Raw genomic sequence first — 18,517 nt, forward strand, 5'->3', positions numbered from 1 at the left:
CTATAGGGCAGTTCTACTCTGTCCTATAGGGTCACTCTGAGTTGGAATCACTCCAGGACAAGGAGCTCAGCAATAGCTCCCATTCCCTTTTCCCCCCAGCCCCTGGTAACCGCAAATAAACTTTTGTCTCTATGCTATTTGCCTATTCTATGTATTCAATATAAGTGTGCTCATACAGTATTTATCCTTTTCTGTCTGACTTATTTCACTCAGCATAATGTTTTCAGAGTTCATCCGTGTCAGAGAATATATCAGGACTTTGTTTCTTTTTGTGGCTGAATAATACTCCTTGTATATATATGCCACCTTTTGTTTATGTCTTCATCTGTTTATGGACATTTAGTTTGTTTCCACCTTTTGGCTTTGTGAATACTGCTGTAATGAACATTGGTGCAAACATACCTGTTCGTGTCCTTGCTTTCAAGTCTCTTGAGTGTATAACTAGGAGTGAAATTGCTGGGTCATATGGTAATTCTATGCTTAATTTTTTGAGGAACTGCTAAACTATTTTCCACAGCACTTGTACCGTTTTACAGTCCCACCAGCAGTGCATGAAGGTTCCAGTTTCCCAACAACCTGCCCAACACTTGTTATTTTCCATTTTTCTGATAGTAGCCATCCCAGAGGGGTGGTGGTGGTGGTATGCCCTACCCATGTCTGTACCCACAGTATTTAGCACCATCCTGGTACGTAAGGATAACTCAGTTTGTTGAATAAATTAATGAAGGTTGTAATAATGACTTATGTTTGAATAGTGCTTTGCTTTTCCCTTTCACGTCTATTCCCATCATCTTATTTGAAATAAAGAAGGCATGGATGAGGAAGCCTGAGACTTGAAGTTTGAGACACTTGCCCAAGGTCCTGTGACTGGTATATGGCAGAGTCAGGTCTTAGGATTCTTACCAGTATTCTTTCCCCAAGCTCTACTGCCTGGAAAAACAAAGCTGAGTTGTTAAATTTGGGATCATGTCCTTCTCAAACTCTGTTGTATTTAACCTACTCGGTACCTACTGACAACGATCTGAGTGAGTTCCAGTCTTCCTTGCATTCCCTTTAACCGTACTTGGTTTTGCACAGGTCACCACAAATGGCATCATCGCAATGAGTGAGCCCCCAGCTGAGGAATCCCATCCTGGACTCTTCCCACCGACCTTCGGGGCCATCGCACCTTTCCTGGCTGACTTGGACACCTCAGATGGCCTTGGGAAGATTTATTATCGAGAGGACTTCTCCCCTTCTGTCACTCGGCTGGCAGCAGCGTGTGTCCAGAGAGGATTCCCGGATGTCTCTTTCCAGCCCCGTAGTGTGGTGGTTGTCACTTGGGAATCCGTGGCCCCCTACGAAGGGCCCAGCAGGAACCCTGCCCAGGAAGGCAAGGTAAGTATTCATGGAGGTACATGTGTAAATAGTCTAACAGATGGGTTTTACACTCTTTGGTCTTCTGGTTCGTGCTATTCTGATATACATCCTGTCTGAGTTATTAGTAAAGACAGGAAATCCAAAGCATGTCCAAAAGTTCTAAAATTTATCTACAAGGCTATATAAATCTATGTTTCAATGATGATTAGATACAAAGAAAGGCAATTTCTGAGAAGACTACTATCCAGCCAGAATATGGCTGATAAATAGCATCCCCAACCTGTGTTTAAAAATATATAACCTTAGTTTTGGTGGCAAATATTGGGGAAGGGGTAGTTTCTAATTAAATAGAGACGTTATTAATATGAAGTGATAGGTTTAAAATAACATGGTCCTGAGGGATGTGAAGAAATAAAGACAAGGCCCTATACCCTAGTTGGGGAGATAAGAATCATTTGCACCGTGAGTGGTTGAGAAAACAAGTGCTATCAGAATTCTGAGGTAGGGTCCATGTGGGCTCAGTGGTCAGGAAAGACTGTAGAGGCTGAACTTACCCTTGAAGAATGGGGAATATTTGGGTGGGTCAAGAAGCCATGACAGGCCTTGAACTGACCTTAGGACATGCCTCAATTTTTCTTGGAAAAATAATTTCTCCTCACCATTATTTAATTTTTATAAGATTACAGGGTAGAGAGAAACTGGAAAAGTGCAAAATCTCTGCATTTAAATGGTGGTTGTTCCCAAAGTGCTTACCACAGAACACTTTTCCTGTATGAGAGTTCTTCAGAGAAAGGCCTCCTTGGAGACTCATACTGGGAAGTCTGGCAGTAAAGAAAACTGCTTAATGTTTAACCTCGTATTTCTCAAACCTTTTTGGCCATACTTTTTTTCCCCCTCAAAACACATTACCTCCCATATGTGTTTTGTGTGGGACTTTGGGAAAGTTCATTATGGGCCTCTATGACATTTTGCTCTGCCAACTGTTATCTTGTCTGAGTGCTGTACTTGAAAAACTGCTTAAGATCTCAAAATTCTTGAGTGCCTCCCTTTCACTTGCACGATAAATGCACAATTCCTTGGTACTAAGCCCTCACTGCCTCTCGGGCCTAATCTTTCTGTTACTCTTCCACACGCCCTCTACAGCAATGATACCAAATTATTTGTAGTTCCCTGATCATGCTCCTCCTTTCTTTTTTTAACTGTAGTCTCTTGCACATGCTGTCCTCTCTACTTGTGATGTCCTTTCCCTGACCCTCTTGAACTCTCGTTTGTTCATTCAGACTCTAGCCCTCTGTGAGGACTTGATCAACCACCGTCTCCTCCACTCCCACTCTCCTCAGTGCTGGGCGTTTCCTCCTAAGGCTCCTGTAGCTCTTTGCACACATCCTCATTATAGTATCCAGCCCCAGGTTTTGTGATGTTTGATTCACAGGTCAGCCTTCCCATGGAAACAGTAAACTTTCAAGTGCAGGGACCATGTATTTTTATTTACTGTCTCCACAGAAGTTGGGCCAATGCCTGGCTCATAGGGAAGGTACTAACATTTATGGAGTACTTCCTCTGTGCCTGGCCCTTCATAGGCTATCTCATGTAATCTTCATAACATTTCTGTGAGGCAGGTGGTTTTATTTCTGTTTTACTTGATGTGAAACTCAAGGCTTAGAGAACTTAAGTAACATGCCCAAGGTCACACAACCAATAGAGAGTAGAGCAAGCATTCGGATCCAGGTCTGTTTTCTCCCAAAGCTCACATTTTTTCTACTGTATGATGCTTTGGCCCAATAAATATTTGCTGGATGATGACTGAGGTTGAATATGTCTAATGGCCATGGAAACAAATTCTAAGGATAGGAATTTCCTACGTTGGATGAGATTTAGGCCACCATCTGAAGTTACCATGGTCTTAGAGTTACATGGCCTTAGAGTTATTTCATTGGTGCTATCCTGGAATTTAGTACTTGGTCCTTGCTACAAGAGTACTGCTTTTAGAATGAGATGAGTGTACTGCCATCTCTTTACAGTACTTTTTATAAATGAGCTTCTGGTGAATAACGCATTATAAGATCTCCAGATTCTTTTCCTAAGTAACTGATTTTTAACTCACCTTCACAGAGAAACACATTTCAGGCTGTTCTGGCCTCCTCCGATTCCAGCTCCTATGCCATTTTCCTGTATCCAGAAGATGGTCTGCAGTTCTATACGGCATACTCAAAGAAGGACGAGAACCAAGTTCCTGCTGTGGTTGCGTTCAGCCAGGGTTTAATGGGAATCATATGGAAGACTGATGGTGCTTATAATATATTTGCGAATGACAGAGAATCAATTGAAAACTTAGCCAAGTATGCTTTCTTTGTTCTTTAATAGATTCTCCTATAACAAGATTATCATTTCTTAAGGATAGTGTTATGGGCATTATAGAATGTTACATAAAAATCTTCCCACAGATTTAAATTTTGTGTCTAGTTTTTATATTATGCAGTACTTTTTTCTGATGAGATCAAGGGAATATACCCTTAGGACGAACAGGTGTCCTGTTTTTAGCTATCATCCTTAGTTTAAGTAGTTTCTACCATTTCCCCTGTAAGTATAAAGTTAGAAATGAGTTATTCAAACCTGTGTCCTTCTGTGAACCTGAGACAGAAAACCTTTTCCTCCTCTCCCATAGATTAGTGTTGTTCTTACAACAAAATGAGTCCTTTCTTGGGTTATTGTGAAGAATTTGGTAAAAGGAGGAGAAGCCAAGACTGGTTTTTCTAAAATTGAAATATTTCCTCTCCTATTATTCTGGAAAAATAAAAAGAACTTCCCTCTCTCCCCTAATTTCATATTGTCAAATCTACCCTGAAACTCGCCTGCCTTTTGCATAATGGTATGTTCATAAATGTTCAACAACCTATTTTCTGGGTGTGGCAGGGGAAGTCCTGATTTATAGTGTTTGCCTATTTCTGGGGTCTAAATACTCCTACCATGGCAAATTTCAAGCCACTAGTGTGATGTCACTCAACACAGACTTGAGAAACAGCATATTATTACATAATATGATGTAGTATTTTCACCATGCATATATACTTAACTCAGGGCTTCAAGCTAGTTCTTCCTGGTTCAGTCATAGCCAAGGAACAGACCTGAATTTTTATAATTTGGGTGAACTAGAACGGTAACTGGAACGGGAAAAATTAGAAGCCCTGTTAGAAACTTAATCTCCTTCTTGAAAAACAAGGGCAGAATACGTGTTGCATAGCAACCGAATCCCTGGTGGATTTTGTGCAAAGTGGGCAACAGTGGTGCCTCGCTCAAAGATGGCAGCTGACTGACTGAGTTGCTCTCCACAGTCCTGCCAGTAATCAATCTCATGCTTCAGGCTCCTGAAAGGGCTCACTATGCCTCTTCTGAATCTCCCATTCCAGGGCTTCCACCTGTAGTTTTTCCTACTAGAGTTACCGTTCTGGACCACCAAAATTATAAAAATTTAGATCTGTCCTGGTTTCGCCTCGTCGGCCATGACTGAACCAGTTCAAACCTATTCAGAGCCCTGATTTAAATAAGTTCAACAGCATAGGTAAAGAGAATAGTAAAATAATTAGGATTTGATGAGTTTTGAGCATCTTTGTCTTTAATGGAATGTATTTAGTTGTAATATTGCATAAGTAATTTTTTACAATGGCTGTAATTTTTAAAAAAACTGTCTTGCAAATGCTCTCATGAGTTTAGTACAAGCAAGCTCACATACCACTACCTTTACTTGAGATAGGCAGGTTGGTTAAATGTTCTGCTTCTGCAAGATTTTGATCCTTCATTCTCCATCCCACCCCAATTTTTTGCTCAGTTTTCTCCAAAGACCCATTCTGAGTAATGGTATGTCCTCTCTTTCCATCTTATTATGTAAGATGGTCATTTTGTCTCATTTCTAATAGGAACATTTTCTAGTCATAGATACCTAAGAGTAAAAATAGTGGCGCAAGAGGTAAAAATTCAGGTTAACATGCTGTATTTGATAATTATAAAATGCCTTTGTGTTCTAGATGTATTTGCTTTTCACTACACATGTTGAACACAGAAAGGTAAACAGACCTGCCCAATAGCCTTCACCTACTTAACGGAGTTGGGATTTCTAATAGACCATGCTGTGGAAAGAGAATAGTCAACAGGTTCCTTACGTGATAGGGCATTTAACCAAGGACTAATATGAATCAAACTTTAAGGCCTGAACCACAGCTCTCCAGTGTCTGAGGGTAAGCCAGTGCAAGGGCTGTACCCATTTGGATAAGTCCTCATAGAGTAGCCCAGGAAGGTCTCAGCTCCGTGATGACCAGACATGACTGCATCTGCTCAGCTCACTCTCCAGCCCTGGCTGTAGGGGAAGCAGGCAATGGGTTTCACGTGGACCCAGATCCCACATATGGCTTCTGCTTGGATGGTGGGGGCTTTTTGTGGGTTGTTGACTTGTTTCCAAGAGGCCTGTCCTTCCCTCTAGGAGCAGCAATTCAGGGCAGCAGGGTGTCTGGGTGTTTGAGATTGGAAGTCCAGCCACAGCCAGTGGTGTGATACCTGCTGACGTGGACCATGGACTCGATGATGGACCAGAATATGAAGAGGAAGATGAAGATTATGACCCGGTGATGAGGCTGGGCCCGGAGGACGTGGCCACTACGCCCTTCCCCTATGAGGCTCTGGGAAGGAGAGACACAGACACGTACCGTGTGCCCAGTGTACTCTCACCCCACCACATAGCAACTGAGAGCCCCCCTGAACTTCCCACGGTGAAGACCAGGTCTTTCCAGTTGCCGGTGAAGAGGTTTCCCCAGCAGCACCCACAGGTGATAGATGTGGACGAAGTAGAGGAAACAGGAGTTGGTAAGGCCTTTTAAGCTGTGTTTGGTACAAATGCAGACACTCGAGTTTCAGACAGGAGTACTGCTGGAGGGAATGTCAGTTGTGTGCGTTTTATGGTGATTTGTAAGGATGAGAGCCCTGGGGAGGTAAGGGCTGAATTTTCAGTCAGAGCATTGGTGGATAGGCCTGACAGCTTCAAAGAATCCAAATAGCCTTTTGGGATTCGGGCTGTGGCTATGGAGACTGTTGAGTAAGTTTTCTTTCCTAGTATCCCATTCTGTCTGTTTTCAGGAGGAAAGTGCTTTAGAATTATTTTGAAAGTCAGATTTTCTTATTTGTGATTTCTAAGACCAGAAATATATTCATCCACCTGAAAAAACATTTTAGAAGTTCCTTGGCTATTTAAGCAGCTTATCTTTGACAGTTATTTCCTCTTGGCTTTGGAATTAGAATGGTTGATTATTTTTTCCTCCCAGGTCATATCAGTTTCCGAGTTGGTTTGTGAAGATTAAGAATACAAAATATGTAGATCCCCCTTTTGAAGCTAGTTTTACAGTTCTCTGTTTTCTAATCGAGCATATCAGATTTTTGCTACATTTTTGAAGGAAGATAGTTTGAACCCCAAGCACACTTTCATTTGTCTTACAAGAGATATCCAAACTAAACTGTATTCATTATTTTTTTTCTCTTCAGTTTACTTTATAATCCATTAAAATTCATATAAATTGGATGGTCCAAGCATTTAAATGGTGTGGACTAAGACTCTTTACTGCCTCTACTATGAAGTTTTCATAAAGCCCTCGGAAAAGAGTATAGTCCATCTGCATTATTCACTCAGTTTTATTTCTGGTTACTTGTTCTGATTTATCTCTTAGCAATAATCATAAATTCTTGTTCTTACTGAATGTCCCAAAGCATGGACAAGATCTGGTAGCAATGGGTAGTGTGCTTGCTTACTTCGAAGAGGAAGAAACTGAGGCACGGAAATGGCGGCATTGCCATCAGGTGACAGAATGAGGAAATAAGTTTGTCTCAGAACCCTTCCAATAGAGACTGCACCCTGGATTTCCTTGCTAACGCATCTCTTAGTATGTGTCCATCTGCCTCTTACTTTCAACGTCATCTCCCCAGATGTGCTGGGTGTGTTTACTTGCAGAGATGGAGTTTTGAGTCTTACCCTATTTCCACTGTATCTAGGCGTCTCTGAAGTTCTCATTTTGGAAGCAATCACATTTAAACAAGGCCATCTCTATCCCCAACCACTTATGATTGTATAGTGTTGGATACCGGTAAAAGCCTAGATTTGAACCCAAAATGTGTCTAAAACAGTTGCTTTTCCATCTCTCTATTCCAGTTATTTCACTGTTTTTATTAAAAAAGCCAGTCTTCTGTAGGCCACAGTGTATTCCTGGTGTTCTGTGTGTAGTCACCCGTGGATACGCAGGCCGTAATGGACCTGCTGAAAAGCTGGGTACAGGGCTGGAGCTAAGCAATCAGAAGCACCACGTATATGTTTATTTCCAGGTCCACATGTTCTCAGCTCCAAACACCATCTTTATACACACTGAAAATTCCCATCTAAATATGTAGGATTAATAGACTCTACCTGGGGTTAAATTTTTATTTTTATCTTCACTCAACTGTCAATTATAAATTGGATTTTTAGCCCTCTTAAAAGTCCATCCCATTCTGTGCTTTTGAACTACATCCCATATTAATTTGCTCTGGATTATTAAATTTAATGAGCTAGTTTCATAATTCTAATAACATGAACCTGGGAGGTAAAACTTTTAGGGGGAAATTAGTTTTGTTCCTTGAATCAAAGGCTTTTAGACCAGGTATGACTGTGGGATTATTTCCGATTAGCTTTTGCATACAAGAACTTCTGAGTTATTCCTTGGGGAGAAACAGGAACAAAAAAAAATTTTTTTTTATAGTATTTTAAGATCCCCCTTGATCCTTTGGACCATATGGGATAAATAACATCCTGAGGTTGACATAGAATGGCACTAACCTAACATTGATCCAATGATACATTAAATTATAGCAGTTTTTAGTATTTCACCCTGTGATTTCTCAAACTCCTGTTAGACCCATTTGCCTGGGTTGTTTGAGCCACATTACTATTTAAGTAGCAGCGTGCAGTGGATGTGAGTCTCTTGTCTCTTGACTTGCCTAAAACATGTGTGAATTCCTGTGGGTCTGCCTCGCACTATGTGGTTCACCTGTCGTCAAGTGAGACCCTTACAGGTGTGCTGTTTTCTCTGCTCAGTTTTCAGCTACAACACTGATTCTCGGCAGACGTGTGCCAACAGCAGACACCAGTGCTCCGTACACGCAGAGTGCAGGGACTACACAACTGGGTTTTGTTGCAGCTGTGTTGCCGGTTATACGGGGAATGGCAGGCAGTGTGTTGCCGAAGGTAAGCTGCTTTTTAATGTTAAATTTGTGGGGGGAGGAGGATGGGGAAGGAGTTTTTGTTTAGTGCTTGTTTCTGAATGTTGCCTCGACCCAAATCTCTGGAGGTGTCTAAGGTTTTTAGTATGGCAGTGATGTTTCATCTCTCGGTCCCCATTCTTCCTCATACTTTGCCAGTGGGCATCCTTCATGGAATGCCCATTATCCTAAGATGACAAGGTCTCTTTCTGTGCTATTTGTCCATCTCTGAGGTGACAGCCACTTGGATCCTTTCTTCAAAACTGCCTGTAGCAGTGGGCAACGGCTGAAGTGTTGAAATTACGCAACCTGGACCAGGAATTGTTAATGCTTCTCATTTTCATTAGTTTCTTTCAAACCTCTTCTATGCCTTTGTTCTTTGAGTGTTCCAATTTTATTTAGTATTGTTCACAGATCTGTCTTAATGCCTGTTAAACCCTGGCAGCGCCACAGACAGCTAGTTTAGACCAGAGTTTATAGTAGGGAAAGTTTATTCCAGTCATCCTTTTAGGGCTAACTCTAAAATGGACTCAGTGGTGAGACTACATAAGTTCTGAACTCTGACCACAAAAGGATCAACTAGTCTTGCTGCTCTCATATTGCCAGAAGAAACCTCTCTGTACAAGTCTAGGGAATACCAGTTTACTCAGAGGTAGATCGATGAGGAAAAAAAGTTACCGTGAGTTTATTTCAACTCAAGACGACCACATGTGTTGCAGAGTAGAACTGTGCTCCACAGGGTTTTCAGTGTCTGAGTTTTCCGTGGATTGCCAGGTCTTTCTTCTAGCACACATTTGGGTGGGTTTGAACCACCAATCTTTTGGTTAATATGAGTGCTTAACTCTTTGCACCACCCAGGGTCTCTGACCTATGAGAACCTGGAGCTGTATACCAAAATTAAAGCCAAATCAGAGCAAAACAAAAAATAACCCTACCATACTGATCGTTTGTCTCCTTAGATGCCAGTAAGTTGCCTCGCTGTGTCACAGGTCATTTTTCTTGTGTGTTTAGTGGGAAACTTCAATTGCTTTGCAAATTTTGACAAAATAAAACCCAAATGGAGGAACATCTTCTATTTTTCAGATGACCTGCCCTATAAATCAGTTATAATTTTAACTTACAAAAAAAAAGAATAGGTTTTTTTCTGGGTCACATTTAGACAAGGTAAGTTTTTTTAATACTATCATTATTAAAGAAAAATTTCAATGTACTTTCCATATTAATTTTTTGGGATGTTTTTAACTTCTCTAAATGTGTTTTCTGTTTTCTTTCCAATCCCACGACCCCAGGGATGGTATGCCTTTGCTGCTTTGTTTCAGGTTTGGCTTTTATGCCTCTCCCACCCTGGGAGAAGCTTCCAAAATCCACAAGGAAAGCTGTTTCTTAAAGAGCAAACTCATTAGCTCCTTGCAGGCCAAATACCAGCACTCTCAATGCTGAGCAGTTTGTGTTTGTCAGCAAGCTTAGATATTACAAAATATGCTGCTCAGATTTTGACAGGACATACACACCCCATAATAGTTTTGCAGTTGAAATATCTGTTGGATTCTTACTACATTTTTAAAAATGTTTCTAGCTTAAAGTTGGGTGGGAAGAAATTGGTTTGGTTTCCTGAACTTGGCTTTCCTGCGTGTTTCTGTAATTATTCCTAGGGTGCATTTTTTTACTGTTAGTCTGCTAACTTCGCAGTATTCCCCAGTGTAATGACACAAACTGTGAGCAGGATTGCTCTCTGGCTTGTCCGTGGCCCTCTTTGGCAGCTTGGACATTTTAAACAGAGCAAAAAGCCATCAGAACGTCCATGATGACGCCCAGGTGTGAGGCTGTCTCTCTGGTTTACTCAACAAACATTGCTGAGAACTTACTATATGTAGAATACCGCCATGACCAGGGAGTGAGTTGGAAATGAAAGCCTTGCCCCTAGTAAATTATAATCTAGGAAGAGAAAGAAGATATGTACGATCAGTAACTGACAAAATTTAACTCTGCCTCAGACCTGAATAGTCCATGGTGATCTTTGTTTTATCTCTTATTCTGTCCTTCAGTTTCTTTTTAGATACTTTTCATATTCTTTCAGAATGTAAAATTCAGTGGTTTTTGGCATGTTCACAAAGTTGTGCAGCTTTGGCCGTTATCTAATTTTAGAACATTTTCATCACCCCAAAAAGGAACCCATTGAGAGTCACTCTGGATTCCCCCAAACCCCCCAGCCCTGGAAACCACTAATCCACTTTCCGTCTCTGTGGATTTGCCTATTCTGGACATTTCATGGAAACCCTGGTAGTATAGTGGTTAAGTGCTACAGCTGCTAACCAAAGGGTCAGCAGTTCGAATCCGCCAGGTGCTCCTTGGAAACTCTATGGGGGCAGTTCTACTCTGTCCTGTAGGGTCGCTATGAGTCGGAATCGACTCAATGGCACTGGGTTTGGTTTTTTGGGCATTTCATATAAAGGGAGTCATACAATATTTGTCTTTTTATGTCTGGCTTATTTTGCTCAGAATAATGTTTTCAAGGAAACCGTGGTGTTGGGTTGATGTTTTCAAGGTTCATCCGTGTTGTAGCACGTATCAGCACTTCATTCTTCTTTCTAGCCAAACAATATTCCGTTGTATGGATATGCCACATTTTGTTTATGCATTCCTCAGTTGATGGACATTTGGATTATTTCTCTTCCTGGCTGTTAGGAATAATGCTGCCGAGACTATTCATGTAAAAGTTCTTACATGGATGTATGTTTTCAATTCTCTTGGACATACGCTTTCAATTTTCAGTTATATACTAGGAGCTGGAATTGCTGTGTTGTATGGTAACCTTCAGTTTTCTTTTTTCAATACAACAACTTAATTTCTTTAGATATTACTTTTTTACCTGATTAAACAATATATACAACTTATAAATGTTCGAACATTATAAAAATATATAGTAAAGAAAATGAAAATTTACTGTGTTGCCCTGAGTTAACCACTGTTAACAGTTTTGTGTCCATCTCTTCGGATTTTCTCCAGGTATGTGCTAACATTTATTATTAATATGTATTTTGTTGCCACCCTACTTATATTATTTGGCAGCTTGTTAAGAAAACCATTAAATTGGCCATGGGAGGGCCCACTGACATTGCCCCAATTGTCTAAGTGGAACCATCAACAACAAACACAACCCCATTGCGCCGAGCTGGTTCAGGTTCAGAGGGCATGCTTGCATGGCCTGTGATGTCCACCCATATCCTTCCCTGTTCTGGGTTGGGCTGGACGAGGCTCCAGGACTCAGGCTGCCGATCCTAACCATGAATTGTTTTTGATTCAGAAATGATTAGTAAGGTGCGTTATAGATTGAGCCACCAAATGTCACGGATTCCCCAGGACCACCTCGGTTTAGCCCTGTTGTCCCAGTGAAATTGCTAATTCTGCACCTTTTACTCTCAAAAGTGATAAATGATACAGTCACCCTGGTTCAAGATCACCTACAATATTGGTCTTCTCCTGAAGTTACTTTATTTGCCCCCAAAGTTACATGTTCACACAGCGGCTCACAACTGGAGATACCTTTCATTTGTCAATTATCAGGCATCGCAGTAGAGAGGCAAGGATCTTGGGATCTTGAAGGCCCATGGTGCAGCTGTAGGTACTCTCTTCTTGGGAAGAAAAATGACTTTCACTTATTCCAGAACCATTTACCACAGTGCTGTCTTGCCTCTTTGCTTTCTTCATGAATAGGTCCAGTTATAACAGACATATTATTCTTTTTTGAAAGGCTTAGCAGTATCTTCCTCCTTGCTCTGTTTCTCTCTCAGGGTCTCCTCAGCGAGTTAACGGCAAAGTGAAGGGAAGGATCTTTGTGGGGAACAGCCAGACCCCGATTGTCTTTGAGAACACTGACCTCCATTCTTACGTGGTCATGAACCATGGACGCTCCTACACGGCCATCAGCACCATTCCTGAGACCCTCGGGTATTCCCTGCTTCCTCTGGCCCCCGTGGGAGGCATCATTGGATGGATGTTTGCTGTGGAGCAGGATGGATTCAAGAATGGATTCAGCATCACTGGTAATTTATGCCCTAAGATCAATAGGCCACACAGTGGTGCCTGGGGAGCCTGGGGGTGAATGGAAGAGGAAGCCCATGTAGGCAAACGACTTACTGATACGCATGTTCTGGTTCCTTGGTGTCTATAGAAAGAGAAACCTGTGGTTTTGCCCTTGGAATAAGAGGTTGAAATAAAATTATCACTTAATTTTTTCATTAATACGTATTAACTGAGATGGCCTGGTGTTGTATTTTTTTTTTTTTTCACAAATGGTAAAATATACATAACATAAAATTTGTCATTTTAACCATTTTTAAGTGTATAATTCAGTGGCATTAATTACATTCACAATGTTGTACAACCATCACCACCATCTATTTCTAAAAATTTTTTATTGCCCCATAAAGAAGCTTTGTACCCAGTAAGCATTAACTCCTCCACCTCCCATCCCCCCGGCATCGTATTTTTATCAAGGGGAGATTTCATAGAGGAGATATAGAAGTTTCTGGCAGAACAAATGTCATCAGGTCATGTATCTTCACAGCCAAACATGTGCGGCTGACTGGTTTCCTCAATGTAGTGAATTTAAACCTGCCTCTGAATTCAGAACTAATCTGAAGCTGGTATTTGACATTTTCGCAGTACCTTCTAGGAGAAAAGGAGTCTGTCATTTCTAGCTAGTAAATTAAACCCAACAAACACAATCCTTGTGAGTCTTAACCTGTTGCCTTAAGTTTCTGTTCTCTGTCCCTGCTGGTCCCCATACTCAGGTGCCCCTTGCCCTCCACATGTCTGCGCCCATCCTTTTCTCTGGTTGATTAAAGCAGACGAGTTGCAGCGTGTTCCCTTGAAGAGCATTTGAACCGTGTGCTTTTTATCAGTAGTTGAGCCAGGTCCCGTCAAGCCGATTCTGATACACAGCGACCCCCTGTGTGTCAGAGTAGAACTGTGTTCCATAGGGTTTCCAATTGCTGATTTTTGGAAGTAGAGTGCCAGGCCTTTCTTCCAAGGTGCCTCTGGGTAGACTTGAATCGCCAACCTTTCAGATAATAGCCTAGTAGATTAACTGTTTGTACCACTCAGCAACTCTTCTATAGTTGAAGAATTACAGACTGTGCCTAGACAAGGGAAGTTCAGTCTTTAGCAGGGATGTGGGCAGATCGTTTGGTGGACATCTCCTTAGCGTAGTCTTGCCCTCTTCCTCCAGATAGTCCCTTGCTCTGCTGAGGCCAGACCCCCTGTGAAGTAGGAGGCTCACTCCCGGAAACAGCTGGGGAGGGTGGGTAGGAGCCTGTGCCGGCATCACCAGTTACTTGCAGGACCTGAAGCCTGTTTTGCTGGGGCGCAGGTACATTTAGCCACTGCCTCCATCTACCTAGATGCCTTCACCACTGCTGGAGCCAAGCTCGAGCCTCAGCCACTCCTTTGCTAGTGGAGATGGCTGAAAGTGGATCACTCTGCTTTACACTGTTAACTCCTCCAAAAGTTAACGAGGAACCAGTTGCCATCAAGTAGACCCCAACTCGTGGTGACTTCCCCTGCATGTCACAGTAGAGTTGTACTCCATAAGGTTTTCATTGGCAGATATTTTTGAAATAGATCACCAGGCCTTTCTTCCAAGGTACCTGTAGGTAGACTTGAACCTCCAACCTTTCGGTCAGCAGCCGAGTGTATTAACTGTTTATACCACCCAGGGTCTCCACTTGGGACTCGGGTAACTATAAAATGGGGGTTGTTAAACTTTTGTGGAAAGGGCCAGATACTAAATATTTTAAGCTTTGCCTAAATATTTTAGGTCATACAGTCTCTTTTGCGCCTACTCAGCTCTGCCATTGTAGTGCAAAAGCAGCCATAGATGATACATAAATGAATGAGTGTGGCTCTGTCTCAATAAAACTTTGTTAATGGGCACTGAAATTTAAATTTCATTAATTTTCACATGTTATGAAATATTATTCTTTTTTTTGACTAAAAAAATCATTTAAAAATGGAAAAACCATTCTTAGCTCAAGGGCTGTACAAAAAATAGACAGTGGACTAGACTTACCCTTCGAGGTGTAGTTTGCCAACCCTTGCTATAATGGAAGTATCCAAACGTGGAAAAGACAGGCCTGCAAAGAAGGGACAAGTATTTTTCGCATGGCTGAGGTTGCTACCCTGTACAGACCAAGGGCCATTCCTGAGCCAACACCAGTAGTGAGTGGCCCTAAGGTGGGTTTCTGTATTGGTAATGGTTTGCACTGAGCAACTCATATATCCTCACCAGGACTTACTTATTAACAGTCATCCCCACAGTTCACATTCACGGAGAATGTGACAATTTGCAGAGCATTTTATCTCTTTAATTTTCACAAGATAGACTGTATTGTAACGAAATGGAGGTTCAGAGGGCTGAAACAATTGTCCAAGTTTACCAGCCAGTACCTAGCACAGTTGGAAGTCACACTGCTTTTTTCCAGCAGCGCCTGGAACCAACGTGCCTTAGCGGTTGACTTGTGTTTGGGAAAGAAGCAGCTTCTTGCCTCTTTGTGTGGCTCTGTTGGGCCACATGATATCCAGGCTTTACCAGCCTCATGGTCTACCAGCCAAACTAACTTATCCACTGAGAAAGTGCCCTTCTGCCGCAGCCCCTTTCATGATCATGGTGTCAGCCCTGGGTGGGCAGGGAGAGTTCTGTGCCTTCCATGGGTGTTGACCTGGGAATAAGCTAATGCATGCTCATAAAACCAATCTTGTTTTGTAGGTGGCGAGTTCACCCGGCAGGCTGAGGTAACCTTTGTGGGGCACCCAGGCAAGCTGGTTATCAAACAGCAGTTCAGTGGCATCGACGAGCATGGGCACCTGACCATCGACACAGAGCTCGAGGGCCGCGTGCCACAGATTGCATTCGGCTCCTCCGTGCACATCGAGCCCTACACGGAGCTCTATCACTACTCCCCCTCCGGTGAGGGCGCACGCTGCTCGATCCGGGGTGCAGGCCAGGCTTCATCCGCTGCGGGCGTGAAGTGAGAAATAGTACACACGCGTGGTAGATGATTTTGTTCAAAGACAAGAAAATAAGCGTAACATAATCATAAAACCTGGAGATAATCATTATTAAATTTAAGTGTATTTCCTTCCAGCATTTCCCCCAACACATATATATGTATATTTTTATTATAATTTATATGTAGCTTTTTAATTTTTTTATTTTGAAATAATTTCAAATTTACACAAAAGTTGAAAATAGTACAGAGGCTTTCCGCAAATAATATACAGAAATCTGCCTGTTAACATTCTGTCACATTCACTTTATCATTCTCTCTCTCTGTCTCTCTCTATATGTATATATACCCACACATGTATGTATATATGAACATATATACATATGTGCTAACCAACCAATTGCCATGGAGTTGACTCTGACTCGTGGCAACCTCCTGGGTGTCAGAGAAAAACTGTGCCCCATAGGGTTTTCAATGACTGATTTTTTTGAAAGTAGCTCACCAGGCCTTTCTTCCAAGTGCATTAACTGTGCCACTATACATATATAATGTTATATGTGTGTGTGTATATACATATATATATATAAATTTTTTTTTTTCCTGAACCATTTGAGAGTAAGTTGTAGCTATCATGATCCCTAAATACTTCATGTATTTCTCTTGAGGACAAGAACATTCTCTTACGTGGCCACGGTACACTTATCAAAATCAAAAATTTAACATTGTTACAATATTATTAAATAATCTAGAGGCAAGTATATAGTTTTTATTTAAATAAAATTGTAATCGTACTACATTTTTCTCTTTTTCAATTAACATCAAATCATGAATATTTTATAGTTTCATTAAGTAGGCTTTGAAAATGCTTTTTAGTGAATGTGTACTATTTTACCGTATGGCTATTAATTTAAACCATGCTCCTATTTTCTAAAGCTTAGACTACATTCCATTTTTCCCCCTCATAACAAGTTGAAATACCATCTTCATTATAAACCCTCGCAAAGTTTCTGATTTTTTCTAAGACTCAATTCCTAGAAATAGAAGTGGTGGGTCAAACAATATGAACTTTTCAAAGGATCTCATTAAATTGCTGTCCAGAAAGTTTGTACCAGTTACTCAAGGCTTTGAGACTTGGTTAGGCTTCTCCTTCGGAGGAATGAGCACGGGGGAGAGGAGTGGGAAGTGAACAGGACCCCGGGCTGCAGCCTGCCTGCAACCATGACATTTCGGGTGGCCCTGCACACAGAACTGGACAGAGGCAGCAGTCCACATTATTTTTTATTTATCCTCTGGCTTCTGTGCTTCTATTATGGAGAAAACTGCAGCACAGCACAGAAATATAAAGAGTCTTTTATACTTTTTTTTTTTTTTTTAAATAGGAAGTTGTGGGTTTCATTGCATGGGTGAATAGCAGACTTCTGATTGGGGAAGACTGTCTCTCTTCTCTGTGGAGGTTTGCTCATGGCACTTTAGTGATTTTTCAGAAACTGGCTGAAAAATGCTCATTTAGTTTCTCATTTTTATTATCACAGACTCCTTAATCTAGGATATGTAGAGCAACCACTGTTTATTGAATCCTAAAGGAGATAGCCTGTATAAAGCAGTTAGCCTGATGCTAGTCACATAGTAAATGGCCAGTAAAATAGTATATTAGTAATAGTATTGCTGTTATGGTTGTTGTTAGTTGATGTTGAGTTGGCACTGACCACTCATGGTGACCTAATGTACAACAGAATGAAACATTGCCTGGTCCTGTACCATCTTCACGATCCTTGCTATGTTTGTTACTAGCCTGCTCTTTTCTAAAAGTTTTACACACTGCCTCATCTAATCCCTGCCCAAACCTATTTATTTTTTAGAAGAAACTAAGGCTTGAGAAGTTAGTGACCCATGGTCACAACTGTGGCAGGGGGCTATGAACTCAGATGTGTCTCTTTCCAAGCCTGTGTTCTTCCTATCAGACCATGGTCCCTCGCCTGGTCCTGGGAGTCTTAGGAACTTTCTAAGAATCACTGGATGAGAAGAAGCAACAAATTTAATGATATAGAGAGTTCCAATAATCATGGGGGAAATCTAAGTAACAGAACCCATTGCCCTCCAGAACTAATTCTTATTTTGCCTAATCTACCTGCCCCCGCATCTGGCAGCATCATGGGCAAGGAGGACTCCTGATTGTTTTAAAACTCTAGATGGTGCCTCGCACATCCTTAAGGGTTTCTCATTTGTCTTTCCACCTTGTCCCCCTCTGCCGTCCCCCCTAGTGATCACATCCTCCTCCACCCGGGAGTACACCGTGACAGAGCCTGAGCGGGACGGGGCTACCCCCTCACACACCTACACCTACCAGTGGCGGCAGACCATCACCTTCCAACAGTGCACCCACGACGATGCCCGGCCTGCCCTGCCCAGCACCCAGCAGCTCTCAGTGGACAGCGTGTTTGTCCTGTACAACCAGGACGAGAGGATCTTGCGATATGCCCTGAGCAACTCCATTGGTCCCGTGAAGGGTAAGTGAGGCAACAGGTTAGATCAAACAATGTGCATGCGCTTCTGTGTGTCTGTGTGCCTACATGTTCAAAAATCCCTGCTCTATGTGTTGTTTTTAGTCCCTTACTCTCAGTCTATAGAAGGGGGAGGACCCACTCAGATATCGCCTGTCAGAAAATAGTCTTGTTGTTTGTGAGTCTTAGAAAACCTAACTGTCTCTGTCCTTGTAAGTGAAACCCTCTTCACTATCCTAAAGAATGCCAACCTATTGAGTTGCCTTTCAGAGCGGACCATTCAAGAGCTCCAGCTTTGGCAGGGCTTTGAAAACACACTAACACTCAGCCTTGAAAGGAACGTGTGCTCGGGGCCTGAGGACATCGAGACACGCCTGGTAG

The 18,517-nt window shown here is 41.9% G+C and overlaps 1 protein-coding gene across 1 annotated transcript in view; it reads left to right on the forward strand.

Moving 5' to 3' along the window:
• NID1 (nidogen 1) overlaps positions 1–18,517 on the forward strand; it is a 91,169-nt gene that overhangs the window by 24,455 nt on the left and 48,197 nt on the right. Inside the window, exons 2-8 of the mRNA XM_049868676.1 lie at positions 1,078–1,377; positions 3,472–3,698; positions 5,834–6,213; positions 8,465–8,614; positions 12,420–12,671; positions 15,395–15,595; positions 17,897–18,142. Of these exons, the coding sequence (XP_049724633.1) occupies positions 1,078–1,377; positions 3,472–3,698; positions 5,834–6,213; positions 8,465–8,614; positions 12,420–12,671; positions 15,395–15,595; positions 17,897–18,142 (1,756 nt within the window). The remainder of the gene's footprint in view (positions 1–1,077; positions 1,378–3,471; positions 3,699–5,833; positions 6,214–8,464; positions 8,615–12,419; positions 12,672–15,394; positions 15,596–17,896; positions 18,143–18,517) is intronic.

This window comes from Elephas maximus, chromosome 24, assembly GCF_024166365.1.
Source record: "Elephas maximus indicus isolate mEleMax1 chromosome 24, mEleMax1 primary haplotype, whole genome shotgun sequence".
Lineage (NCBI taxonomy): Eukaryota > Metazoa > Chordata > Mammalia > Proboscidea > Elephantidae > Elephas > Elephas maximus.